General features: G+C 53.3%; 3 protein-coding genes across 3 annotated transcripts; all 3 read right to left on the reverse strand.

Moving 5' to 3' along the window:
* Window positions 1–6,194: 6,194 nt before the first annotated feature.
* On the reverse strand, window positions 6,195–6,507 carry N0V96_001979 (Chromosome alignment-maintaining phosphoprotein 1; the record flags this gene model as incomplete). Its single annotated transcript, XM_065756393.1, has 1 exon — window positions 6,195–6,507. A coding segment is annotated over one exon (313 nt), but the record flags the coding sequence as incomplete, so codon positions are not given.
* Window positions 6,508–6,583: 76 nt separating this feature from the next.
* On the reverse strand, window positions 6,584–7,676 carry N0V96_001980 (uncharacterized protein; the record flags this gene model as incomplete). Its single annotated transcript, XM_065756394.1, has 3 exons — window positions 6,584–7,067; window positions 7,136–7,200; window positions 7,264–7,676. Coding segments are annotated over 3 exons (962 nt in total), but the record flags the coding sequence as incomplete, so codon positions are not given.
* Window positions 7,677–23,599: 15,923 nt separating this feature from the next.
* N0V96_001981 (uncharacterized protein) lies at window positions 23,600–26,581 on the reverse strand (the record flags this gene model as incomplete). Its single annotated transcript, XM_065756395.1, has 3 exons — window positions 23,600–24,121; window positions 24,332–26,239; window positions 26,333–26,581. 3 exons carry the CDS (start codon window positions 26,579–26,581, stop codon window positions 23,600–23,602), a joined length of 2,679 nt encoding a protein of 892 aa, XP_065614764.1.
* Between the last annotated feature and the right edge of the window lie 346 nt (window positions 26,582–26,927).

A 26,927-nucleotide genomic window follows, 5' to 3' on the forward strand; every position in this document is an offset into this window, starting at 1 on the left:
CGAACACGCACGAGAATTCGGGACTACTGCGTAGGGTCGGTTTGCCACGGAAGCTCGGGGGTCATTTGTAGTCGCTCTGGGTCCGCCGACACGTTCATGTGGAGCATGAGGCCACTCTAATGACTGCAATCTCGACTCTTGAGCGGTTGGCGTGGCAGTCATCCGCCTAGACTAGCGTTTACCTAGCACGGGGAGCCCCCCGGATCACATCTCAAGGGGGGCTCGATTATTGATGTCTGTCCGTATTTGTACACTACGGACACAGGCTATGGATACCCGCAAGGTTGCCATGCGTTCGAGGTCTCTACTCCCGAGCCTGTTCGGGAGTAAGATCGAGGTTGCAGAAGACTGCAACTCCATAACCTGGAGGTTGGAACCAGAAACCAGGGACCAATCATTGCACATTTCAAGTGTTGCAGCTAGGCAGGCACCTTTGGTACCTGTGCTCGAGCCCGGACGAGCAGGTTTATGGATACTTGCCATCGCCAACTCCCACAGAGACCGGACCCTCCTTGGCTCATATTCACGGGGTTTTGGGTCTCCTGGTCCTTGGTCACGCTTTTCCTTGAAACCTCATCGAGTAGGGTCTGCTCATCAGTTCGTCAACCTCGGGCCTGTGTAATTATGGCTGAGTTCCATTGCGGATAATCCACGGGCATCAGGAAGAGGAAATTTTCGGCTGCGCCTGGGGAAGAAGGGCACTGTCCAGAACAATGAGCTCGTCTCTGCTCTCGTCTTACTGGTTGCATTAAACTGATACCCCAGGAACGTACCTAGCAAAGACCAAGCATTCGAATGTCCCAAAACAGGAAGAACAATTTTCTTCCTCTTTCTCAGCTCTTGTTCGGTATTTTACCACACATGGACTCTCAGGGCAGGTGACTTACGAAAGATGACATCAGATTCTATCGGGTGGTGCCCCTGTTCTTCTTTCTATCATCCGTATAGATGCGGGCACATCCAGCGCATGAAAGATGCTTTCCCCCCTTATGCCGCAAAAGCCGCTTATCTCTCTGCTCACGACTCTCTCGCCTCATTTTCCACTCCTGGCTTTTCCTTGTAATCCATGTGCCTTACAGGGCAGGGTGTCGAGTTGTCTCCTCATAAAGGGGGTTCAGTAGAGAGCAGATTGAGTTGTATGCGTAGGCCAGTCGGGGTGTGAAGGAAGAACGAAGTATACACTATAGCCACAGCACTACGACGTTGGCACTTGGCGAAGCTGAGGTTACAATAGGTACCAACTTTTGGCCCTAGCGAGAGTTTCGGGTAGCGACTTGAACCGCTCGCTCCAGTCGTTCCACCCTGGGATTGAAATTTGGGGGCGGAGAGTCTCCGACAAGCACGAGCCAGAACCAAGGATGAACGTCTTCAGTGAACCCAGCAAGGATTTCGGACGAGAGAGCTTGCCTCGGGACCGAAGGTTCAGTTCGTACTGTAAGGATGAAGGTTCTGGGGTCGACGGAACAAGGTATGGCAGTCTCGACTATCCCATGAAAAGTGGCAATAAGGAGACAGAGCGGCGGGTTGACTGAGGTAAGGTAGGTAGGTCGAGATTGCCTTCACTACCTTATTGATACAGTACAGTACCTACAGTCAGTCGTCACTTTTCAGACCTGCACGCCTAGCAAGGGTATCGCCCAGTGACGGTCCCTTGCGGCACCTAAGGTACCTAAAGCAATATGTCAACTGAGAGGAAAGGAGGTAACGTAGCCATACACGAAATATCCATGTACCTGCCCAGGAGTGAGGTGTGTTCGTACGTACCTTACCTGCCTTGCTACCTACCTTACTACGTAAGGAACAGAGCAAAGTAAGGTAGGTACCCACCGTTATGGTCTTGCACTGCACTTTCTTCACCTCTATCCGCAGCGTCCCCTGCACCCTGCCACGCCTGCCCTCCTCGTCTGTTGGGTCACTTGGGTGAGGGCTGACAGGCGGCGGGGGCGACCCTCTAAAAGTCCGGGCGGTCCAGTCAGACGCCTCCCTCACATTTGCAGTGTCGCGCTCACAACTTGCCAGGCCAGCCCTTTCTGATCCATCACCAGGTCGTCGACACCAACCGGGTGGCACCCACGTCGTCTTCCCTCGCACTGCATCTGCATTGCATGGCTCCTCAATCCCACGTTGATCTCGGACTGGGCTGCGTTTGTGCCTTTGTCATTCTCGGACTCGGAGGATGACACGCCCTTGACGCAGCATCACTTGGTCCTGTGCCCCATCCTCCCGCGGAAGACCTCGGAGAGGCGCGTGGGCGTCGCGCAGCCATCGACGGGACACCCTCAGAGCCAGAGGAGCAAGCGACGATATTGTCATCGTCATCGTCTATCCGTAAGGATACAGAGCAAACCAAACTCCAACGACCATGTCCACCACCACCATAGCCATGACTACTGCACAAGTCTGCGCACTACCTGCGTCAACAGCCGCGGTATGCCGCCGCCGCCTCCTCCGCCGCCGTCCGCCCGCCCGTCTATTCCTTCTCGCCCTGGCGGGCCGTTCCAAGCCTCGAATTCTCACAAGCAAGGACTCATCTCAGCTCAAACGAGATTCGTGCATCTCCAATTCGACCTTATTTTGATGCCTAGAGACAGGCTGGTCGCGATCAACCCTCCAACCCCGACCTCTTTCCATAATCAGATGGACTCAATAGACGTTAAACCAGACATCGTTAGGAACGCCTACAACCTACCAACGTCTTCCCGACCAGTTAGGACCCATCCTATTTCCATCGCGGCTGTGTCGAACATGGGGGGAGGGGTGAAGGCGGGGGCAGCTACACTACACTACACTACGTGTTTACACCACACCACACCACAGTGACCACACACCATCAGCATTTTCTCTTTCTCCAATAAGTACGTACCTTGCCTTACCTTCATTCTCGGTACGTACCTCGGCCCTGTTCCCCTCACCTTGCTCGTTGTTCTTTGCTCACCGTCTTGCAGCCCGCTTGGCCAAGAAGATATCATAGCCCTGAGCTTTACGGATGCTTTCCTACTCATACGAAACCTGGCCTGCCATTCCTGGTCTAGAGCCTAGACGGCTGGATACGGATACGCTGGTCGAGCAAGACAAGTCTCAGCAGCCCATCTGCAAGAAAACTTCGTTGCCTTGACTGAACCCGGCTTGTCTGGGTCGTCTGCGACGGCGATCGCTGCCCGCTCTCCCTCGTGAGCCCTGGGAGCCCGGGTCCCAGGTTCCTAGCCCCTCAACCAGGTCCGTTGTGACGGGAGGCGGGTCTTCAATTGCCCGCCGGGACCAGTTACACTAGACAAAAGAGGCTTGGGTTGAGTCGACCGGCCCCTCCTGCGTTTCCTTGTCCGATGGCAGCATGCAAGTCGGTCAGCCTGATTCGGCCAACTGCATACTCTTCCAAGTATTCATTGCATGTGTCGCTCAACTCTGGATGGTCTACCAACTAGCATTTTTCTCTCGGCTCCGGTCCGATGAACGTCAAGTTAGCATTTCTCGCGAGACAAAAAAAAAAACTAACTGCAATCTTCGCTGTCCTGGTATCACAGGCCAGGTGGGCGATGTCAAGCGGGTGAGGGAGAATTCGAGAAAAAGGCAATCTCATCCGTGGCCAATCTGGGCGTCTGGTTTTGGCCTTGTCCGTTTGTACGGTGCCGATCCTACGCAAGTCGACCCGTAAACTTGGTAAAGCATCTTTCGACTCCACGGCCTCTCAACGTTGCACGGCAGCCACTTGTTCGCAGCGGCTCTGCTAGCCATCCCGGTTCCAGGACTACGACTCGCAAATGGAGACACTTTGGGGCCAGCCCAAGTCATGAATGGCATCATATACTGATCCTCAGAGTGCGTCCAAGCCCCCCTAGTTGGCTCCGCGCCGTCTCGGTCCGGCACCGGCGCGAAGAGGGGACCTCCATCCACCACCAAGAATCTCCATATTTTCTTGATATCGTCCGATGGTCCTCCAGGTCGACAAGCGACAGCAAGCAAGCGAGATGGGATGCTGGGCGCGCCGCGTACCAGTCTACCAGTTTACCAGTCTACCAGATCACATATGCCATTACCTCGCACCTCCCCGTCCGAAGTACACGTGGACGATAGATTGCTCCCGCCGGTGGCCTGGAATTCCAGCCCCACGATCCGTGAGTTCCACGGCTGGGAACCGGGGGATCCCCCCCCGAGTGTTTGAGTCCCCGCCGGGCCCTTGCAAAAGTCGGATAAAGCACGACTTGCTCCTACCCAACTCCGCTCGACTGATCTTGACATCACTAGGAAGCCCCCGGCTGATAGCTCACTTGGCGCTGGCGCTTATGCATCAGCGTCTCCCCTATGGACGGAGAGCGACTCCGAAAGCTAGGACCTTTCCTCTCCTCCCATGGCCCTCGCTGGAAACGTCGTCGCCGCCCCCCTCCTTCGTCCATCCAAACCTTGGTCCATCCGACATCTAACCCTCCACAATCCGTCGTATCTCCATTTCTGACGAATTGACAAAAGATCCAACGACATCGGATGCAAAGCAACGTAAGGTGATGTCCTCACATTCCCAGCTTGCTTGTCTCTATTTTCTCTCACGGAGTACCGCATTCCAAATCCAACTGGCCTACCAAGCCACGCCGCATGATCGGAGGGAGCTCCATTGTCATCTCGTAAACCCCCTCTCAGCGAAAATGCTTATTGTTCCCTCCTTTGTGCGTCTGGGATACAGAAGGGCACGTCCCTGTTCGTCTTTCCAACCTCGTTTTTCACTCTTACTTTGCTTCCGCGGCCGCCTTGACAAGGGACCCATCGTCACGGCGTCGTTTGGCGGCCGCCAACAACAACAATTGCTCCTTAGGCCCGCCCCTCTTCAAAGTTCCCATTGTTTTGAATAGTGGCTATTTCTCCCTCCCCCTCTCTCTCACTCATAAGATTCAAGGCCCCTAGCTTGGATAGCTTAGTAGTTTCCACGGTCGGTGGTAACAAATGCCCGAAACAGAGAAAGGGGTGGGGTGGGCGTGAGGAACTTGAGAGACACTGCGGGCTGCCGGTTGCGGGCGACTCACCCAATTTCGAGATTGCCAGGGGTTCAAGCGAAAAAGTGCCGGGGTTGCAGAGGCTTTTTCTTTTTTTCCCTCTCCCGCTTCACCAATTCCGCCAGGACCGCCCTCCCCCCCGGTAATGTCTTTCACATGTAGACTAACGATAAGGCGGATATGAGAGCGAGAGAGCGAAAGAGCGAAGGAAAAAAAAACTTATTGATTATTCGATATGACGTGCGTCCAAGGATGCTTGTAATTTATCCTTCAAGGCAACAAGATTTGTTTTCTCAATGCCTAAAAGTTCGGATGTCATGTCCGCTGGGTCTGCGCGCACTGTTGATACTTCTCCAAAATAACCACGAAGAAAAAAAGGGTTTCTCCACGGAAGCCGGGTGCCACGTCCGTCTTACAGATGAGTTGTAGGACGAGACGAGACGACGTTGGTAAGACGGAGAACGGGGGTTTTCTAATTTTGACAGACTAAAATCATTCTCGACTGCATGTCCCCAATTCGATGTTAATGCACCGAGGTATTGGTGCACTGAGATGTTGATGCACTAAGAGAGCGGGATTAAAACGTGTGTGTAGAAAGATGCGTTCTTTTGACGCTAGTGAAAGGGTATATTTCAAGATTTATCGACATCAATATCGAAAAATTGAGTAGAAGAAGATATGCCATCTAGACGATTTGATCGTCATTGTGCCGTTGGTGCTGCTCCTGCCGCTGCTTCCAAGAAAATCAAAGCCTTCCAAAATTGTCGTGAGAACAGAAAAAAATCGATGAAGTGAAAACAAACCAAAAAAAAACACCCCTCTGGAAGAAAAGCCCAAATAACCCAAATAGTAGAACCAAGTGAGAAAAAAAAGAAAAAAACAGACAGAAAACTCCTCCCAAAAAGTGTGCCAATGACAAGCTCATTGGACAACTTCTACCTATGTGACTCCCCCCCTCCTTTCCAGCGATATTTTTGTAACCCTCCTCGGCTTCTCTCGTTTCCTCTTTAAGTAAATGCTCAATGCCCCAAACATGTACAGTTCGAATGGTAAAACGGATCTGGTTTTTTCCCCCCCCTCCATCCGCAAATAGCACGGCCGTAAGGTCCTTGCGTGGCTTGCGTGCGTGTGTGTTGGAAAAAGGGACTTTTGTTATTGTTGCTGGTTCTCTCTCCCCTTTCGCGTGCTGTTGGTTCCAACAACCAACAGCACTCACGTGTTTCGGCGCTGCTTGCACTTGTCGTGGAGAAGGTGGCCATTCCTTGCCGTCGTCCTCGTGAATTCGGCGCCGCAGTTAGGGCATGTCGCCTTGGTAGCCTGCCCAGACTTTTCTCTTTGATGCCTTAGGAGGTTGCTAAAGGTTGAAAATTGTCTTCCGTTGCAGCCGTGTTCCCAGCATTGAGGTTTCGGCCGGCTCTGCACCACTCTGACGTGACCCCCTTGGTCTGGGGCCCCGGGGCCCATCGATGGCGGTACGCCATACATCAGGCTCGGGTCTTGTCCAACAGGCATCGAGTGTCGGCTTCTGCGTTGGTTTCTATTAGTTTCAAAGCGTCCTTCTTGGGCAATCACCGTCTCGGTGGGTTTCTCTCGCAACATACCCGTATTGTGCTGGTGGTTGGAACTGGTTGGAGTAGTCCATGCCACCAATGCTGTAGGCCTGGGCCATTGGTGGGTATCCGCTCTGATAGCCATGGTCTGATAGAGGTGGGCTGTAAGACGGGAGGTACGATGATGATCCCATTGAAGTTGTTGGTTCTGCGAGGAGGGAGATTGGCGCCGGCGCTGTCGTGTATACGGGCACGCCCATTGTTGAAGAGACGTCGGGTAGACTGAGGGGAGGCGAATGAATGTAGGGGTTGCTACTAGCTCTGTGGACGCGTTGTGATGCCTTGGAGTCTCGACGAGCCATGTCTCTCTGCTTCTTCAGTTCTCTCTGCTCTGGTGTCAAAGTCCCCCGTGGCGGACTTGCTGTTACTGATCTGGAACCACTGGGGGGTGTGAGGCTGGCGTCTTGGTGGTGGTGTCCGAGGGAAGAGAGGTTGTGACCGAGTAATGATCCGCTTGCTTCAGGGTTGTCGAGACCTTCGAGTTGAGAATGTTAGAAGATCCCAGAAGGGTACAAGAGGTGATCAAAATGTAAGGTTAATTACCAGGCCAAGTGAATGCTGATCGGCTACCCATGGTGAACGAAGGGTCAAATGGAATAGCAACAGTGCTGAAGGAGGAAGTGTTAGATGGTCTTTATAGTCTAGTGGCTGGTACAATGTTGGAAGCGCACCTCATGCTTGCTCCAGTTCGCAGTGGCGGAGAGGACTGGTTGGAAGAGTAGTCCTGGGCGGGGTCCACTCTGACTAGAGGGGTCGAATCCGAAGTGTGATGTACCTCGTGTTCGTTCCACTCTGCTGCGTTCAAGATCTCGGGAGGTAGGAGAGGGAAGGGTGAATATCCTTGTGAGTTGGAGGTTGAGAGAAAGGTTGCGGAGTTGGGCGGGTTGGGACTGATATAGCCGGAGGAATGGAGAGCCTCAGACCTGACCGAGGGGCTGGACTCTAACGGTAGCGTTCTGGGGGAATCGACTAGTTGGATGTTGGCGAATTGAGCAGCAGTAGCTGATACACGGCTCCCTGCTCTAGATCTGGGTGGAAGTGAGTAAGAGTCCTCGCAACCCTGCTCAGAAAAACTGGAAGCCATTGATAAAGAAGAAGGACGACGATGAAGAAACTCTGGATGGCACATACGGGCGAGGTTGTTGAAGAGTTGATGTCGAGATGTACTTGTTGTCAAGAGTATACCTTTGATGTGTATGTCCAAGCGTTGTAACCAGTTGATGAGTTGTATCAAGCCAGTGACGATGTTTGATAATCGACGACCCGGATCGACGACTTATAACGAGACCAGTGCGATCAGGCAACGATTTTGAGGTCTGGAGAAGGAAGGATTGCTTGCTTGCCAGGTGGAGGCTTTTGGTTCAACGAGATCACAGATGCTAAACTTGGATATCATCAGAAGGTTAAAGATCTCAGCCTCACAGGCCCAGGAGCGGGCACTGTCTTATAAATGGCAAGCGGGCAGTGAAAAGCTGTGGAGATGGTAGCCCAGATCCCGACCTCTGGACGTACCTTTTCCATCGCATGAGAGGAGAGAAGACACAAGACGGCCATGTTCAAGGAGACAAGCTACACTACATGGAGGTAGGTCCAGACGGTGGGCAGGGGTTCAGGGTAAGAAGAAGAGAGATGGAATTGAGTGACCAGGTCGGGATGGAGAACAGAGTAAGGTACCAGCGCCCATTGTGTGTATACTGTTATGTTATGGAGAGGAGGGTGTGGGGTGTGGTCGCAATACACCCGGGGCAAGGGGGCGTGTATAAGATGGGGAACGAGGGCAGACTTTTGCTTGGGAGCGGAGGGAGAGGTGTAAACGGGGGGTGAGAGCGGGCGAGAGAGTTCCTAGCGCATGGTGCAAGAGCGAAAGCGCGCGCAGAGCGGAGGCACGCTGCTAGAGGTGTGTGAGAGCGAGTGAGAGCGAGTGAGAGCGAGTGAGAGTGAGATTGAGAGTGAGAGTGAGTGAGGGTTGCTGAGGTACACAATAGAGGGGATGATGGGCAGATGGGCACAGTTGACGAGTGAAGAAAGACACGGGGCTGTGGCGGGGACGGGGAAGGGATCGATAGGCTCCAGCATTTCCAGCAAAAGCATTGGCAGCCGTAGCGAAAAGCCCTGGTCAACGTCCCTGCTTCAAGCTTGAGACGGGCTGCAGGGCTATGGCTAGTGCGCACTAAAGCACTGCTAGGTGAAAGAGGTGTGGAAAGTAGAGGATGGATCATGGATGACATCGCTCGAGCCCTGGCTGGCCGTCAGAGACGGGCCACTGGGTTCTGGGTTTCTGGGTTTCTGGGTCAGCTACCTTACACAGTAGTTGCTAGGTATGTTGGTGCTGGGCCTCGGGGAATGGCTCACTCAGGGAGGAAGATGACGGTCCACGGATGTTGGTGACGGGGATGGGAGCCCTTGACTTGAACCCATCCCAGCCGGTCTGTGATCGGGAAAGAGTGGGTAATGGGACCTCAATTGACCTTATTCCCTATTGGGGCAGCAGTTTCGACGTCGACGGGGAACCAGGGGCCGTGTTTGTATGCCTGAGCACCCTGAGTTGAGGGCATTCGATCATCGATTCGACGAGGTGATATTCCAGCAAGCTAGGACTGAGGAACCGCTGCGCGCGCAAGAGAACACCGAGGAAAGATGAAATGATGTGGTAGTAGGATGCTGGACCTAGTAGCCAGTGTGTGTGCCGAGGAAGCCTGTGTATGGTTGAATGTGTGTGTGTGTGTGGCATCCTGTATCCATGCCCTCTGGAGGTTGTCCAAGTTGCAGTAGGTGACTGACCACTGGGCCCCAGGAAATGGCAGTGTTGGGCCGGGAGCCAGTACGTCGGGACGGCGGTTTTGCGTAGCAAACCTAGCCCGGCATTGGACAGGCAGAGCAAGAACTTGATGTTGGTCCGATGGGCTGTGACGCTGTCCTGTCCAAGGATGTGAAGCGACTATTTCTCAATGTTTTTGGTTTTGCTTTTTTTCTCTCTTTCAATTCGTCTGTTTTCTTGGCGGCATCGACAGCAATCCGGATAGCAGGCAAGCAACGGTACCAAATTCCCATGTCTAATTGGAAGACTGAGGTGCTTCGATAGAAGAAAACCGTTTGAAGAAGAAGCCGGACACTAGATGCTCTCAACGGGCGGGTTGGGCAGTGTCCACAACGACGGGCGACTCAAATTGGGAACGAAGGAAGCGGAAGCGGAAGCCAATCCATACCGCTGCATTGCAGAATAACAAGATGCCCGGATAGGTTAGGCGAAGACGAGGGATTGACACGGGAGGACGGTTTAGAACGGGCTAGGTGTTGACCGTCTCCATCGAAGTGCAGGCGGCGTTCAACAGAGAGATTGCGCGAGCAGGACGTATTCGCGAAACGGAGGGCGGATAGGAGAGGAGATCCAAGGAGGACGTAGAAACCAGGTGCGGCAAATGGTAAGGGAAGGACAAGTCCCTTGAACTCCCCCAAGAGGTTGAAAACAAAGGATCGGGATCCTTGTCGCTGCTTGTCCGCATATGGCCCGGTGTTGGATATGGTGGTGGAGAGAACGTGAGCAGGTTGGGTGAGACGATAATTGGAGAAGAAGGGGAGCAGGAGGGGGAAGAGAAAAAAAAAAAAAGGCCTTGGAAATTGGAGCTGTCGTTCGTCGTCCAAGACGGAGTGGAGATGTACGGTGTGTGGTCGGGAAAGCGCGAGGTGCGGTACGTACTGGATGGGTCTCCAGGATCTAATCTTATTCGGGTCTAGAAGAGCGCCTCATGGGGAACCGGGGCAAGAAGAATACGTACCCAGGGTATCCGTAAGACAGGTAAGTAGCTACCAAGGTACCTACCTACCTGGACGTTCCTACGGACGGTACGGCACAGTAAGGCGAGGCAAGGTAAGGCAGGTGCCGCCTTGGGAACGAGCCAGGAAAACCACGATTGAGAATCTTCTTCAAGGTGTTTTCCTCAAGGTACCTTACCTTACCTTGCGGATACGGACTCCGTACTTGCAGACTACGTCTACCTAAGGTAAGTCCACTCTACCCTGCCAGCCATTCCTTCCATTTATGCCGACGGGAGATATGACGGTGACTCAACGTTATCCCGTGTCCACAGTCTCTCCTTCTCATTCTATCCGTACGGAGTATCCGTATGTCACCAAGATAACCAATCCCGGGCGAGCGTAAAACACGGCGAACTAAGGTAATACCGTACGGATGGATGTACGTCAGGTATGGGATCGTCGACAGACCCCGCCGCGCATCGGCTTTGTGTCGTCTCTCATTGCTCCGAGTCCGTATCCGGGGCAAGACATGGAAGTGGGTGTACAGACGAGGATGAGCACTAGAATTCCGTACATCTCACCTTACCTTTCCTTATTACGCACATTGGGGCAATGTACATTCGGATGACGGATTACCAATGCCTTAGTTTAGGACGACAACCACCCCGACCGGCACCGCAGCGGCAAATGGGACCTGCAATGGCTCTATTTAGAAGGTTAGACGAGCGTGTGAGATGTCTGCGCCAGGGTAACCGCAGTGGGTGCGCTACGTGCGCTAGGCGTTTTGCTGTCCGATGTCAAAGTCCCAACTTCAATACGTCCAAGAAGTGGGTGGGTGTCTTGGGTGTGTCAATAATTGGCTTTGGCTCTGTTTTTCGTCTGCTTGCTCTCCTCTATTTCCCGATCTCCTTCTAATCACTTGTTCGTCTTTCCAAAAATTGGGTCAACTTTCTTTTCTCCTCGGTTTTTTTCTTTCCAGGGGTGAGACGTCGGACGACCAAGGTTTCTCTGTCGTGACAGAAGTTGGGTCTTTGAATGGCGACAAATGCCTACCTTCCCTTGCGATTAACCGGGAAGGCAAGGTAACAAATGGAAGGCATGGATCTGGGAATCTCTCCCGCGCGGGACCACCAAGTAGCGTCCGTCAGGCGTCAGCATGGAGAAACAAGCCAATGGCCTTTTCCCACACTGACCTGTACGCCACACTGTAAATATCTGTGAGACAGTGAACGTGCCTATCCTTGACTTTTTCCCAAGGTGATGAGGTGAGGAACTCGGGCGTCTCGGCTTATTTGACCAGTCTCATGTCTGAGTCTGACCTGTCATCACCTACTAGGTACGGATATACCGTCTAACTGTGTTCTGCCTTCCGCGGGTGCAACTTGCCTCAAGTTTCTTTCGGAGACATTCAGTCAGACAATCAGTGAGTTTCCTTTTTGCTTTTTTAGGTCTTACAGGCAGGTTCTGCTCCCGTGATCGTTGCTGTTGCTGTTGTCGTGGCCGAGTTCGGCTGAATTATTCGAGACCACCTATCAAGCAACTTAGCTTGATGCGATGGACAAAAGTTCATACCATTCTGACAAAGTTTTCAGCAAAGACTCTGTTGATGATTCTACCTAATCATTATCTTACCCTGTGGACACACCTCTCATCAATGTTTACTCTGTAGGGATACATCGTTTCCTTCTTGGATGTCGGATGAAGGTCGACCCCAGCTTGCTGCCATGCCAAGCAGTGAACCGTGCTCGCTCGATGGGATTAAGTCAGCTTCTGATCGACAGACCGTGCTGCTTGAGGTCAACCCTGAAGTGGGTCTGTGAGTACTTGGTTACCTGCCTACATACCTTAGTGTAGTGTACCGAGTACGGATACATGGTACGGTGTCTTACCGGGCTTACCTAAGGCAGCCGACCTCGGTATGCTTCGGAGACGTACTCCGTAGAACACCTTGTTGGCCTGAGCTGTACCTAACAACCTGCGACTGGCGAGGACCAGTGGAAGTTGGACAAGTTGGAAATTGCCTGCCGCCGCTCCGCTGGTCATCACTTGGTGTTCAGAACTGGGAGGGGCGCACAGACCACACTTACGGACGCAAGCCCATCTCTCAGGCGACGCAGCTGTGTTCGGCAAGGCTCACTCACTCACTCAATTTCACCTCAGGCACTGACAGACTACAGTCTTCAACCCCCATCTCCCTTCTAATTTCTCTCCCGCCGGCAGAATACACCCTTGGTGGCTACTGCCAGACGCCGGCTGGCTTTGACCTCGTCCGGTCCCGAGATCTTGGTGCGGATGGGCGAGGGCCAGGCCAGACCAGGTATCTTAGGCAGTCGTTAAGATCCAGGGCAGCAAGGACAGGCCCGGTAACGTCAACGGCTTACCTTACCGTACACCCCTCCCCCATCAAACGTTGGCATGAGAGGGTACGGAGTACTTCGTACTCCTTACCTACCTCCAGTCTCCCTTACCAATCGCCCACTCTTGAGTCTTGCTACTGATGGAAGTGTCTATACGAAAACAGATACGGTTGCATCTTTCCCACTGAGCTCCGTACGGATATTCAGACAGAGCACGCACGACCTGCCATCCAAGCCACGCCATTCATCCAATCACTTCACTCAGCCATCGGCAACCCGAGCAAGCGAAGAAAGTCCTGGTCGTTGGAAAACGGTTTTCAAGGTGTGCCTTCACCGCACTATCAGTACCCGTACGGATACAGATGTCCCCGCTGCACTGCCATCGCGACAACAAGCCTCCGTCCCCATCACGTCGCCGCTATTCTCGCATGTTTGCATCGCCGTTAGGCAGACTCTTTCTTACCAGCCCTTGGCTGCGCTTCATCCTTCTGCACCTCGTCAAGCCTGTCAGTCCAGCTCGGCTGTCCACGCAGTAGTTGATCATCTCGTCTTTTCGGCGTCAGCGTTCTCGGTCGCTTGTTGTCCGAATCATGGGGCGTCCCTTGAGTCTTGACCACATCTAGCTCGTCCGTCACTCTATCCGTACTCAATCACCATCTTGCTCCCAATTCGCACCTCGGTCACTTCCCGACGCACTAAGGAACTACACATGACGCCGTCGCCCGCACCTTGACGCCCTTTAGGGCTGGGGTGAGGAGACACTGAGCCTCAGGCCCAAGGTACCGCATCGTTGCCGCGCTACCTGCTCCTAGCACACCCAGTTCAGCTTCAAAGCTCACTAAAGTAAAATCACGGATAGGGCTCGCCCGGGAACTCGGGGCGTGGCTTGCTCTTTCAGTTTTACAGCGCGTCCTCGTCGTTCTCTCTCGCGGGCGTTCATCAGGTGCGCCGTCGCTCTCCACAAGCTTCTACCGCTCAACAGCCGACAAAAGTCCCCCCTCGAAGGGACGCCATGTCATCATCTCCAACGTGTGGGGAAGAGCCCTTCAAGCAACAGTCGTCCTCGGCCCAGTGTCGTTGGGTGACAGGATGATGCACATCATTGCCGGTGAAGGGTGTTGCTGGCCGTCAGCAGACAGCACATCTACAGCGGTACAACTCAACCGCCGCAACAAAGGGACCTCGCATCGCACGATTGCTTCTCCGACTGGACTCTAGAGGTCTAAAAGCACCCATTCAGTCCCACCACCAATATGATTTTGGCTACCATGCCCGCCTACATAGGTACTACCAGCTGCCCGCCCCTCTGGAACACCACACCCACGAGTCTGGACGCCACCACACTTGAGCCAACGTCGACTGTCGCCATTGGCGGCGTTCCACTTGTCGCAAGCTCACGCTGCTCATCGCTGTTTCAAGTCACTTCAGTGGCCATCCGTGGTCTTGCACCAACGCCTCCATGTTGCGGCAGGTTTCCGTTGTGGTCGAACTGCATCTGACGCCCGGCAGCATCTCAAGCCGTAAGTCGGCGTCCCGAAAGTGATGCATATTCTAAATTAGACGGAGAAACTTAGGGTCACTTGGTCCAAGGTGCATTTTGTTGCTGCCTTGAGACGCAAAACGCGATCGTCGCTCTCAGGCCGCTTCGAGCTGGACCCCCAGAGCTACAGCTTCGGACGAGGTGCAGCCCCATTGAGGCCCGGGCTTGTGGATTGCACCAACGCCATTCACCCTAATCACATCAGCAACGGGCTCAGGCCGTGAGATGGGCCACACATTCCAAGCGGAGGTCTTCCGACTGACACATTAGACGGGTACTGAGAGCTTGAGTAATACAGCAAGCGCCCATGATCCGCAGCCCATCATCGACGTTACCGGGAAAGTCCCTGCCACTACGATATTAAGCCCACAAGGCTTAGACTTTGGGCTGATGACCATGTTGTTTTCACCAACTCTAGCATCTTTCTTGGCCACACAGTATCATATCCGAATGATCTTTACGGATACTGGGATTATGATTTCCCGACTTTCGGGTCACAAACGCTTTCAGGCATACTGACACATATGACACTTTGCCAGGTAGAACCATCCGATGGCGTTGACGGCCAGCGTTTATCTGGGCCAATTATCTCTGGCTCACCTGTTCACGCCATCTGGGCCGGTCCATGGCGCACATGTACGTCCAAAGCAATGGACGGCATTCGAGCCACGAGATCGGTCCCCATGTGGCCCGTTGATTTGCCGCCCAAAAACGCGTTTGGACATAATGTGATGACCGCAGAAGCTGAGAAGCCTGAGATTACTCAAATCGAGAGAGAAGGAAGAGTACCCCAACGTCAAGCCGTGGGGCTCCGATACCAGTCAGACAGTACCATCAGCCACGGAAGCATGGGCGCCGAATAGGCGAGCTGCGAAATCATTGGCTTGGGTCCGATGATAGGTTTTGGAAACCCTTCAAAATCGAGCCTCTACCAGATGCAAACGCAACAAGCATTATGATGGAAATGACTCTTTACTCGAGAGAGACCCATGTCTTTGAGAGTGAAATAGGCCTTAATACGACGCTTTGAGTTCTCACCACTCCCACGGTCATCGCGGATCGTTGCGCTCTCATCAACAGGCCGCGTCCTAACGCATCCCTGATTACGTGAGACGTACGCATACGCATGGAAGACGCAAGAAGCGGGAAAGATCGAAGATTACGGTCGGACAATCGTTGGCCAGATTTACGAATTGCCAGACTAGGAAAGATTGCGAAACTTTGGACGAATCTCAAGGTTCGACACAAGTTCGGGTCGATGAAGACAGGCTGCAATGTTACTCTTCGATCCGGCCCCGGATCTATTGCAATTTTGCCCACGCCTCAAAGTCGTCATCAACGTGGACTCATAGTAGACTAGGGAGAACCTGTCACCTCTGATAGGAGACAGCATTGACTTATCCGTTAAGACGAGCGATGTGAACCTCGGCCTTTTCGCTGCCTCTCTGAGCCTTAAGTTCTGGCCGTTGACGATCGAAGTCTGGCCTTCATCACCACCGTGCTATCCGAATATCATATCCAAGTCCTACGGAGCCACGTTGAGCTAAGTTGCAAATAGCCACTCCGTACCCGACTCGGACTGGCTGTGTGTCCGTACGGATAACCCGAATCACCACAAATACACAGCAGAAGCTCACGCCTCATATCAGCAAATATGCGAGAGCTATTGGCACCCTGTACCCTTGAAGTATGTAAAGGAACAACTGCCACGTTGGCGACTGCCCATCAAAATGGAGACCAGACGACCAGGGTCGTCTGACGCCCTGAACTTTGAACAGCTCACTGCTTATGCGGCATGCCACGGACTCGGACGAGTGAGCTCCAAAACCTCGGGGCTCGCCCCCCAGCTCCGATAGTATGAATGGGCAGCGTGATGGAACCCTTGGGACCCCTTGAAAGGCAATGAACACAGTGCACCGGCCAGGCACTTGATCCATCGTAAACGACGCAATAAGAAAAAGGCCGAGGCTGCGAGATCGTAAAACCAAACGTTGTCGAAAGCACTCGGCACGCGAGGTCAGGTCAGGTCGTACCGTTGAATAGAGGACGCTGCCACCCACGGACGTTCGTCGAATGAGAACCTCCACAGGGAAACGTACTGCTTACCATTGCGTTTCATATCGCGGGCCCTAGAAATTTCGCCAGAGACATTACAGAAGTATCTTGCATCTTCTCATCTCGCCGTTTACAGCTCACGCGGCTGTAGCCCACCGGGATGGGGGTGTTCCGTGGACTCCTCATATTCCCCGTTCATCTACAGCACGCGGCACGCGGCATACAACACTGCCCTGTGAACAAGAAACCCGCATACGTGCAGTGGGCACCGCAGAATCCCACTTTGCTTGAGATTCTCTCCGCTCTCCCACATATAATTGCGGCATGGAGCTGCAAAGAGATGGAAATGGCGCTTGTCTGCTACCTTAAAATTGTTAGCGTCACCGACTCTTCAGTGTTTTGCATTTCTCAGACTCCTTTGGGATCAGATCGTGCTCAACTCCTGATGATTTGCTAGGAACGGTCTCTTTGCGCCAAATGTCAAATCTACCAAGCTACACCAAGGGGCTCGATCTACGATGCTACAAGGTCCACCAAATCCCGGCCACAGGATACAGTTCGTTGTACGGAAATCCTACTGTTGGTCTGATCGACTTTTCGGAATCCTTGACCGATGGGGGAGGACTGTGCCTCTTACCCCGGATTCACCTCGACCTAAGGTAGTCAAAGTCGCCGAGAGGCTGTCGAAGTCTCCGACTTCGCAAAGGCTTGAACAATCTCTGATGTCCTGAAGGCTCACATTGAAGCTAAGAAGCGGGCGTTTACTGGAAGAGTCAAGAGACAGGTTTGAGGCCTCGCACCATCAACAGTAGCTCTTCTAACCCTCGCCTGACCTCCGGAAGTTTCGCGGCGGCACAGACAGCATAGACCAGGTTGCGGGCGCTCGTCGTTATATGTCAGCAGATTAGAAATTGCGATAGTTGGGAGCGCCGTGCCTCAGACCATGGCGTCTCTAGGTTGAACGCCGCCAATATCGTTGCGGCTTCACAGACCTCACAGCCTGGCGGGAAACAGCCAGGTCTTCTTGGGCACGCCGAGTATCCGACGGTCTCTGGCCTGTAGGGCAGAGCGATTTAGGGCTGCCTGCACGAGACGCATAGGTCACACCACACGGCGGAATGCATGTTCATGTTGGGAAAAGGGTTGAACTGCCTCTTCTGGGTTGCTCTCCGTGTTCACGAGCGTAGCTAGAAAAGCCGCGTATTCTTCCTGCCGATTCGCCGACAAGACATGCAGAAGGGCGGCATGGCTCTGCTCTAGATACGTCGACGTCATCCAAGAATGAAACCCCCTCAAATTCTACGCGGTCGCCATCACGAAGAATTGTTGTTTTTCGCCCGAACCGCTTCGCTCCGACAAATGTTTTGGTAGAGATGTACCCGTACTGAGACCAAATTCGAGTACCGCGCCTACGACGTCATGGTCTGTTCGCAGGCCAGCCGGTGCCGTGGCTGGCCAGGCGGACGGAACCTTTGTACGTGGCCGTATCGATACGCCCTCAACACGTATTTTACGCTTACACCTTTGGCTGATGAAACCCTTCTCCGTACATTCGTACATACCGGCCATTAGACACACTCAGAATCCTTCCGCTGCCGCCCCCAAGTGTTCCTCCCAGCCCTACGAGGGACCGACCGCTCTCCATCTGCGTCTTGGGTTGCTCCAAAGTCTGACATGCAGCGTCAGGTTCCAAAACAGTACACGCTCGCCCGTACACTCTCAAACAGAAAGTCTGCGTCTTGCAGCACACCCCTTGTCAGAAAATGAGCTGAAGCACTGGATTCGAATTGACATATGGCCGTCATCTGCACGCTCGACGTGGCCCAGCACTGTTACATCCAGTTGCCCTGTGGACTTGAGATGCTGCGGCTGTGCCGCAGACGAGTAGACAGACACACCACATTATCCACGATTGTTGGCCAGACCCTGGCCCCTTCATTATTATGGGGACTTGAACGAATTGCTATTGTCGGATATTCAAGTCCACTCTGCTTACGACTTGTTTGGCACTTTGGTATGGCGGGACCTGATATATCAGCCCGAACCTGCCAATCGCCTTCACCCAAAACTCCGCAAGAGTGCGAAGAAACCATTGTTACAATCTGGCCTGGCCTGTCTGGCTTCTGGCCGTGAAATGTAACGGTACGATCCATCCCGAACGCCTTTGATCAGGTTCATGCGAGCATGGATGATTTGGCTCATCGGGAGGATTCAACGTCTCGCACCAAGCGCCCTATGAGGGGCATGACCAAGAGGTGCCAGAGACACGCCCCCTCCTGATGTCGAGAGATCGATTAATTTGGCGGCGCATCACCCGCTTGCAATGGCGCACTTAGCACATATTCTTGTCGCGCCTTCTTCGATGCACTGCATGTGTCTGGCCAGCTACGGTGGCGGTATCTGACCACTCATAGTCGGTGCCGTCCGCCAGCGACTCGATGCGGTGTCTATGTGTGGGAACGAAGATAGACAGGAATTGCAGTGTCAACGTGGACGATATCGAACCATGGAATCGGTGGTCTATCATAATCCCCAGACGAATCACGGTGGTGGTCAAGTAAGACGAATATGTTTATCGCCATAACGAACGAAAACAAGTTTGGCAAGAGCTCCGTTACGAGCGTCAGCAATGAACTCTCGTGGACAACAGGTCAGCATCTTCAGACACCACAGGGAAATTTTGGCCAACGCAGCATTGCCAAACATCTTCTTGCGTTCGCGGTCGGACTTTCCAGATTAACCCCGTGGTTGTGGCCGACTCGGCTCATACGCCGATGTGACTCGGAGCACCTGGTCTCGCTTCAGGTCCTCCGGACCTCATGGACGGTTTCCCACACGGCCGTCCGGGGAATTGGTAAGGGGGGCGCACGGCTCGTAGGGCTAGACGACTGATGCATTGGGGCTGACGGCGGTGGACGACCTGGCATGTCTCAACTTGGAAGCGGCGACGTCTGAGGGACTAGCGGCGAAAAGATCCGATCTTGAAGCTTTGCATTCGCAGTATGCGTACAATGCAGAAGCGTCTTGTTGTCGTCGTCACGGGGAGGTAAGCCGGACGCCCCCCGCCTCTGGCGGCAGTCACGATTTGGAAGCATGATGTGTGTATCAAAGGGCACAACATAGAAGCATGTACGTGAGCCATCTATGTGGACCACGTCTCATCAGCCCGTCTCACGAAGGGGGAAAAGTCAGCCTTGTGTGTCCTGGATATCCCTTCTCACCTCAGCCCGACTCCGAGCTGGCCAACCTCGACTATTATGATCGAACTCTGGGCTCGCGAGCCGGGCTTGAGCGGTATGCACGCGGTCCTCCCAAAACTGTGGCTGGGGTTCTGGTGGTAACGAGGCGGTGACCTGCGCAGGGAGGTAGATCCTATGGCTCTCACGGACCAACCACCGCACATCGTCTGGGCATTGAGGGGAATGACAGATTCTAGGCTCCAGAATTACCTTGTTGCTATTTTCGACGGCGGACAGCATCTCGATGGCTCGATTGTGAACTCACGGAGAGCGGGTGTGCTCCATTAGTGTCCGGGCCAAGCGCCGGTCTGACGAACGAGTACCGTCGGGGAGAGAGGGTGTAGACAAGAAATGGGGATAACAGACCAAGATGGAAGGATTCGTCGAGCGATGTGTGGCGCAAGGTACAGCGAAGCCAGCGCACAATGCCGCCATTCCGGTCAACGAGGAGGATTCATCGGCAAATGTTTAATGTCCCCACGACAGCTCATGTCAGACGGACCTAGGTCCGGCTTTACAGTCTAGATGCTCACTTGTAAGAGGTCATCCAGGAGATGGGGATGAATAAACGATGAGCCAAGCACAGTAAGTCCGCTTTGCAAAACAATCTCCATACGGTGAAGAAGCAGGCAAACGAAGGAGCCGTTGGCAAGAGGTGGTCTTGCTCTGGGCTCATGTGACTACCAAAGCCCTGACTGAAGCTCGCCCCGGTCTGGAAATGGCCTCTTCACGAGTCTCGACTCTGCTCATTACGTTTCAGGCAATGACGTTTTGAGCTACACCGCAAGCAGAACCCCTTTCATCACAATCCTAGAGATATCACAGTCTCTTTTGATAATTCAATTACCACATCCGAAGGGGGGAGTCCTGAGGCCGGGATGCACATCCTCAACTGCCTTGGCCGGTTCGAGTAGACCCGATAGTCCCATTCTCTCGGTGTTACTTTACCTTTGCGGAGTCCTCAAAGTAAGGCAACAGCATGTCAAGGGCCTTACTGCGGGAGCTCCGCCTTGCCAATCTTTATGTAGAATCGACGACCGTTCGGGGCAGCCCTACAAGGAGACCATGTATCGTCCCCCGGAAGTGAGAGGTCATCCTTCTGTGCCTTTTCTGTCTTCTCAATATTTAGTTTACCGGCTTGGCAATAGGCAAGCCGTAACCCTCCCCTTGTTGAACATGTAAACGAAATGACTTCGTCTAGCTATGTATGGGCGTACTGTCTTGTAGTTGGACGACCTTGAATAGTTGGATTAGGCTTCCATCCTTTCGTTTTCTCCCCTACTCAAGCTGTAGGGGTTTGTCTACCTGTAGACACATCTACTCGTTCGCGAGGAGATGGTCAGGGTACATGACGAGAGAGAGAGAGAGAGAGAGTAACGACGCAGACAAGAAGAGGGAGGGGGTTTTTCGTTCGTCACCCCCAACATCACTCTTCTCTTCGAGTACACCCTAATTCCACATCCTCATCCCACTTGAGTCTCCCACCGCCGTGGCCTCAGTAGGGGAAGAAAAAAAGGCAAGGATCTCGATCCTCCCGCTTGACTCCTTTCCCTCGTTCTTGGATTTGGTTTTTTTCTTCTCCCACCCTTTCCTGTATCCGTACGGATATTCCACCCACATACACTCATCTCGACCTGCTTCTCCCCTGCTCCTTCCTTCTTCCTGCCGCAGTGCGCAAGCCCCCATGTCCACCACCATCGCGAACCGCCATCACCGCCACGACCACCCCCACCTCTTTCTCTCTCTCTCTTTTCCCCATCTATCTGCAGGACTAGGACTTGCTAAGCTTGGTGGAGGTCGACAGTGTTGTATCACTGCTTATGGGTGGCTTCTGAACCCCGTTTCTCGCAGGGACTCCGCCAGAACTGACAATATGTATACATGTATACATACTTGGTAACTCAAAGCCACCGAGGCCGGGAGAGAGAGGGGGCTGCGAATGAAGAAGGCCATATGTATCTTTGCGAGACTCGTAGCGATGAAGACAGGGTGAAGGGGGATAGATGGCGCAGAATACTTCCAGAACAGAAGAGATCTGCCTCACTCTCTTCTTCCTGTTCTGCACTTCGCCTCCTCCACTTTCACATTGGTGCCTACTTTACCTTCCCTTTCGAACCCGCGAGACGAAGGAGGGAAGGGGGCGGCTAAGAGATGGAAAGGGTCTGGTTCTCCTCCCCACCTTCATATCGATGGAGAGTCTCTCGATCAAGCCTAGACCTAGGACTTTTTGTCCCCTCCCCCTCTGTCCCCCCCAAACGGCTTTTGTACACTTACATGAGACCCGGCTTTGAGGTATACTAGAAGAAAGGCATCATCATTGGATGAAGGGTAGGACTATGACTAGGACTAGAATGACAGAAGGCGAGGGGGAGGGTGTGGTGACAGCAGGGTAAGTTCCGTAGATATCCCCCCCCTTCCCTCTCTCTTTCCATCAGACCATTCAGAGCTCTTGTACTGGACTCTTGAGGAACCACTCGCGGTAGTCGGGGTCCCCTCTTCCCGAGAAATTACAAAGCCAAAGTTGATTCCGAGAGAGAGAAACGCCCTAGTGGAAAGCTTCGGTTGACTTGACATACGTACACACACACACACACACACACACACACACACACACACACACGCGTAAAACTTGACGTAGTCCCACTCTAACGAGTCTAACATATCACTTTACAACAGCAAAACATACTGTCGACCAAAAGCCTCGTTCTGGGAATACGTAAATACAAACTTCCCATTGGATTGTACGTGCCAGCCCTACCTACCAACTCCTCCCCTTGTCCCATCATCCATCCATCCATCCATCCCCCTCCTGAAAGGGAGAGTACACCACGCCGTACGGGTACGGTGCGGAAAGCCGGAAAGACGGATGGAGCTCCCCCTCCCCTACCCTCTCCAACGAGCTTGCTTCCTGGTGAATATGGTGATGGTAATGGCGGTGGCTTTCTTCCCCTTACCTCCAGCTTCTCCTCTCCCGCAGGCACGAAACGGCTAACGCATGCAAGGTCTGCTTGCGTCCCCCATGCCATGCCATGCCATGCCATCCGATGCCCTCCATCCTCCCATCTACATCTGAAGAAAATAAAAGGGGTGGCAAGTTTCCATCACATTTCCTTCCTCTCCGCCTTGTCCCGAACTGCCTACTGTGCCACCCCCATCTATCCATACACACGCCCCCCCTTCCTCCGCTTTCCCTTCCTATCACCTCTTCTCTGCGCCTATCTCACCTCTCAAGTACCCATCTCATCTCCCCCGATCCTTCCAAAGAGCAAAAAATAGACGCCGGTGGGCGGGTGGGACAGCAAGCATAGAAAAGACCAAGGAGGAAAAGAATCAACCAGGGGTGGGACTTTGGACGTAACGTTCCAAACAAATCTCGTTGGTCTAGCTTAGTCGTTCATAGGTGACATAGGAAGGTGTAGGAAATATGGTTCTGTATGTCAATCACTTCTTGACAGAGCCCAGACCTGCTTGTGCCCAAAGAGAGGGGGGGAGGATCATTATCATATATCTGTTCCTAATATCAAGGCGTCTTGAACAGTTCTGCAGAGTCAGCCACTAGACGGGGTCCAGTGTGGTGGATAGATGGACAAGACCATGTTGCTTACCTCTTGGACATTATGCCCCTGAGCATGGAATTGACAAAAAGACGAGAATCATACTGTACCATCCACCAAATATACCGGGTTGACCTTACTGTCCCAGACATGAACAACACGCAAGTGAGTTGCGCACCATGACAAAAGGGTTCCGGAAAAAGGGATGGAATTAACAATGGCTCCCTATGCTGCGGTTCAGCACGGGAAGGGATATCAATTGATGTAAAGGAAAAGACGACTAGGCTAGTCCATTTGTGGGGGAGGGAAAACAAGGCTGCCCCCAAAACCTCAAGATAACGTACTTTGCAAAACCTCCTTCGCCTTTGATATTCAACCATCTCGCTGTATTGTTCGCATATGTCTCCTTGGTATGCAAGTTTTGACCCATCCAGATGCCTCCTTTGGCGAACTTCCACCCCCTCCCCCTCGATCACTTTTTTCCTACCTGCGTTTCAGAGGCTAAATCACAGTCTGCCGTGCCGAGCCTTGAAGATTGCGACCTTATCGTCGTAGAACAGAATCTCGCGGAGTCGGAGACGAGGACGTGAGGTGCCGTAGTCCGCATCTCGCATCGATTCATCGTCGTCCGAGTCTTGCGCCGCAGAAGCTTCCGACTGCGAGTCATCTGCATGTACTGCATTCCCCGGGGTATCTTCGGTTTCCTCCTCAGAGGTGTCTTCATCCACTTGACTCGCCGTGTCGTCGTCGTCCGTAGCGACCTCATCTTCCTCGTCTTCGTCTTCACCGTCGACTCCAGATTCGTGGCCCACAACACCGTGGTCAGCTGCGACACTTGTGGTTGACGCACCGCTTTCTTCTGCCGGCTTGCTTTCCAAGATCTCGAAGCACTTTGTAGAAATGCCCACGTAGCAGAGTTGAATATCAGGGCGAAGGGTGATGATATCTACCATCTGCAACGCCAACTCTCGAGGGTCAAAGTTGCCGAGTATATGGTCGGCAATATGCTGCAGGTTGAGCGACCGCAGCTGAGGGGTATTTGGCAAGCGCTGAAGGAATGTGTGCTGTAGTCATCGTCAGCTTTGGGGGTTCTTTCAATTCTGCTTCTTCGGAAAGCCTGAGCATCATCACGACAATTGCAAGGGCTGTGATTGTGGCTGAATGAACCCTTGATACGGGGCACACGTGTTCACTAGCTTTGAGGTAGGTGCACAAACGATGAACGAAAAACAACTTACCCAGTCTTTGAAGTGCAAAGAAAAGGCCAATTCCCTTAGGCTCACCATGCGCCCACTTGTCATGTAAAGCAACATGTCCGTCGGCAGCACCCAGTTGCGCCAGCGAGCGGTGTCTGTGGCAGTGTTGCCATTGCTACGCTTCCGGTCTGAGCTGTCTAGAAGAACCTTTTGTAGGCTCGCCCGGTGTTTCTTGATGACTCCCTTAAAGATTTGATCGATGGTCACCGCTGGCGGTCCACTAGGTCGTCTCCGATCCTGCAGGAAGAGGACTTCTAAACTGTTAGGAGCCAGAGTGTCTCTGAGAAAGCTGATCAAAGCCGCCGAAGTAACATCCGTGTGAATGCTCTTGAGATTGAGATGGTACTCCATAGCTTGCTTGGAGCTGGCGTGGTGTTGATGAGATCCAAGCCTGATAATCGGAGTGGGAGCGAATTGCTTCCTCAATGCCTTCCAGAGACTGTCGTGCTGGGCGCACTCGAGTATAGTCAACGTGGTCAAGACAGTCCAGTCAAAGGCTTGGCTGAAGACTTGAATTGACAGATGAACTCTTTCGAGCTCGAGAGAACGTAGCTTGAGCTTGCCGTCCAGCCTCCTTCTCGGCACGCCCGAGGGTGTATCCACGAGGTCCCCGTCGCTGGTTACCTGGTCTTTCACAAGCTGTGACTTTTCTCCATGGCCTGCTCGGTCATCGCTGTTCTTCCCTATGGCATGAGCTGCGCCCGTTGATTGAGCCAATGCATCGACTAAGAGCGGCTCAACTGAGCCATCCACTTCCATAGCGTCTGATTCGTTTAGGTTGGTTTGCCCCGAGGCATTCAAGGCCTCCGCGGTATCCACAACAGAGGTCACGATATTGGTCTGTTGTGTCGCTTGCGTCGATGCCATGGGGGCCTTCTCTCTCGATTTCGACGTCGACTTGCGGCGAATGTCATAGATACGACCGACAAGCACGCCCAAAACACCGCCTAATCTCCTTTCACCAATAGAGCTCTCACCGGGCCATCTGGCATCCCGATCGATTTGCTGCAAGTCGGGCCCATCCCAGGCTTGAACGAAGTCCTTGAAGACAGCTCTCGGGGATATGCCGACGCGAAGCTCTTGTAGGCGGTCTTTTGATCTTTCGATCGCTATGGCCATCTCGTCCAGGTATGCAAGTTCGTCGATGTCGAGAACAGTCAGGCTCTTGAGCGGAGGCAGAACGCTAAAGGTAGGGAATTCGATATTCGTTTCCGCGTACGGAATCGCGCCCCGCGGTGCCGGATGAGCAGAGTCCGAAGGAATCAAGATGCCGACTGTAGTGAGGTGGCTGCCGGGTGGGACGAGGGGCGGAATCGGGGGAGGCGGACTCGACGATGGCGACGGACTGGAGCCGTCGGTGTTGTCATGCCATCTCACCCAAACCTTTTCCAGCTTTGACTCGCCCTCCGAGCTCTGTTCAGGAATGGATGCCAGAGCCATGAAGATCTCGGAGAGAACACCAGTCGGCATATCCCAGACGAACGACTCCAGGTTGACCATCTTCTCCACAGCTAGAGCGACGAGCGTGCCCAGCATCTTGCCGCTCTCCTTCGAGATCATGTACTCGGCTACCCAATCTTGTGGTCCATTGCCCAGTGAAAACTTCTTCGTGTATTTGGCGTAGTCATTCTTCTGTCTCCGAACGTTGGGACCGTAGGTGGGGATGTAGCTTGGGTTGAGCATCTTGCGGGTGCGATGCGCGAAGGAACTGCCGAGGCAGATTGTGGATAGGCCGTAGGTAAGGGCATCGACACTCTTCGAGTCGGACGTAGCCATCTGGGTGGCATCGGGCCAGACGATATCGAATCTCGAGTAGATGTGGGGGATCGCGAGATTGTGGAGGTTTGAGTTGGTCAAGGCGAGCGAGGTAAGGTCATTCGTGTGCGTGATCTGGAAATCTCAAATGTCAGTACGGGGGGACAGACCGAGATGTTGGATAGCAGCTTAGCTTGCCTCCTTAATGATCAAGCGCAATATGTCCACCGGCAACTCGAGAAGAGTCAGCTTCTTGCCTGACTTGCTGGGCGCGACAGCATCCCATTCTTTATCCTTGCCCTTCATCAGCTTGCGCATGACGACGGCGGGGTCTACCGAAGCATCGGGGACACCATCGTGGTCGACGGATGCGGGGTGGCCTGGGACGTCGTTGTGGTAGGGAAGCTCGACCTCGTTCGGATGCGGCTCGGCGGCTTGATGGGTCATTGGATCGCTGGTCTGCAGGGCTGGGGCCATGATCGCGAGGGGCCTCAGCGCATGCTTCGGATTGCGATGGCAGCGGTTGTCGATTGCTATTGTAGGCTGCTACAGCTACAATAGCGTGGTTTCTCTCGGTTTCCAATCGCGTAATATGTTGTAAGGTACTGTCGGGGTGAGGAGTGAGTCGTCAGAGGAAGCGATCGTGGGTATCTTGGCTCGGATGCAGAAGGCGCGTTTTGGGCTTGTTCTTTTTTCGTAAACCCGCGGATGGGTCAGAGAACAGGATGGTAAAATGGATTAAAGAAAATACCGGGCTGAAAGAAGATGATTGGGAATGCTTTGTTGAGGGAATCAAAGAAAGGCTGGCGACAGCAGAGGTCTC

This window comes from Colletotrichum fioriniae (assembly GCF_027942845.1).
Source record: "Colletotrichum fioriniae strain IMI 355084 chromosome Unknown scaffold_2, whole genome shotgun sequence".
In the NCBI taxonomy this organism is placed as follows: Eukaryota; Fungi; Ascomycota; class Sordariomycetes; order Glomerellales; family Glomerellaceae; genus Colletotrichum; species Colletotrichum fioriniae.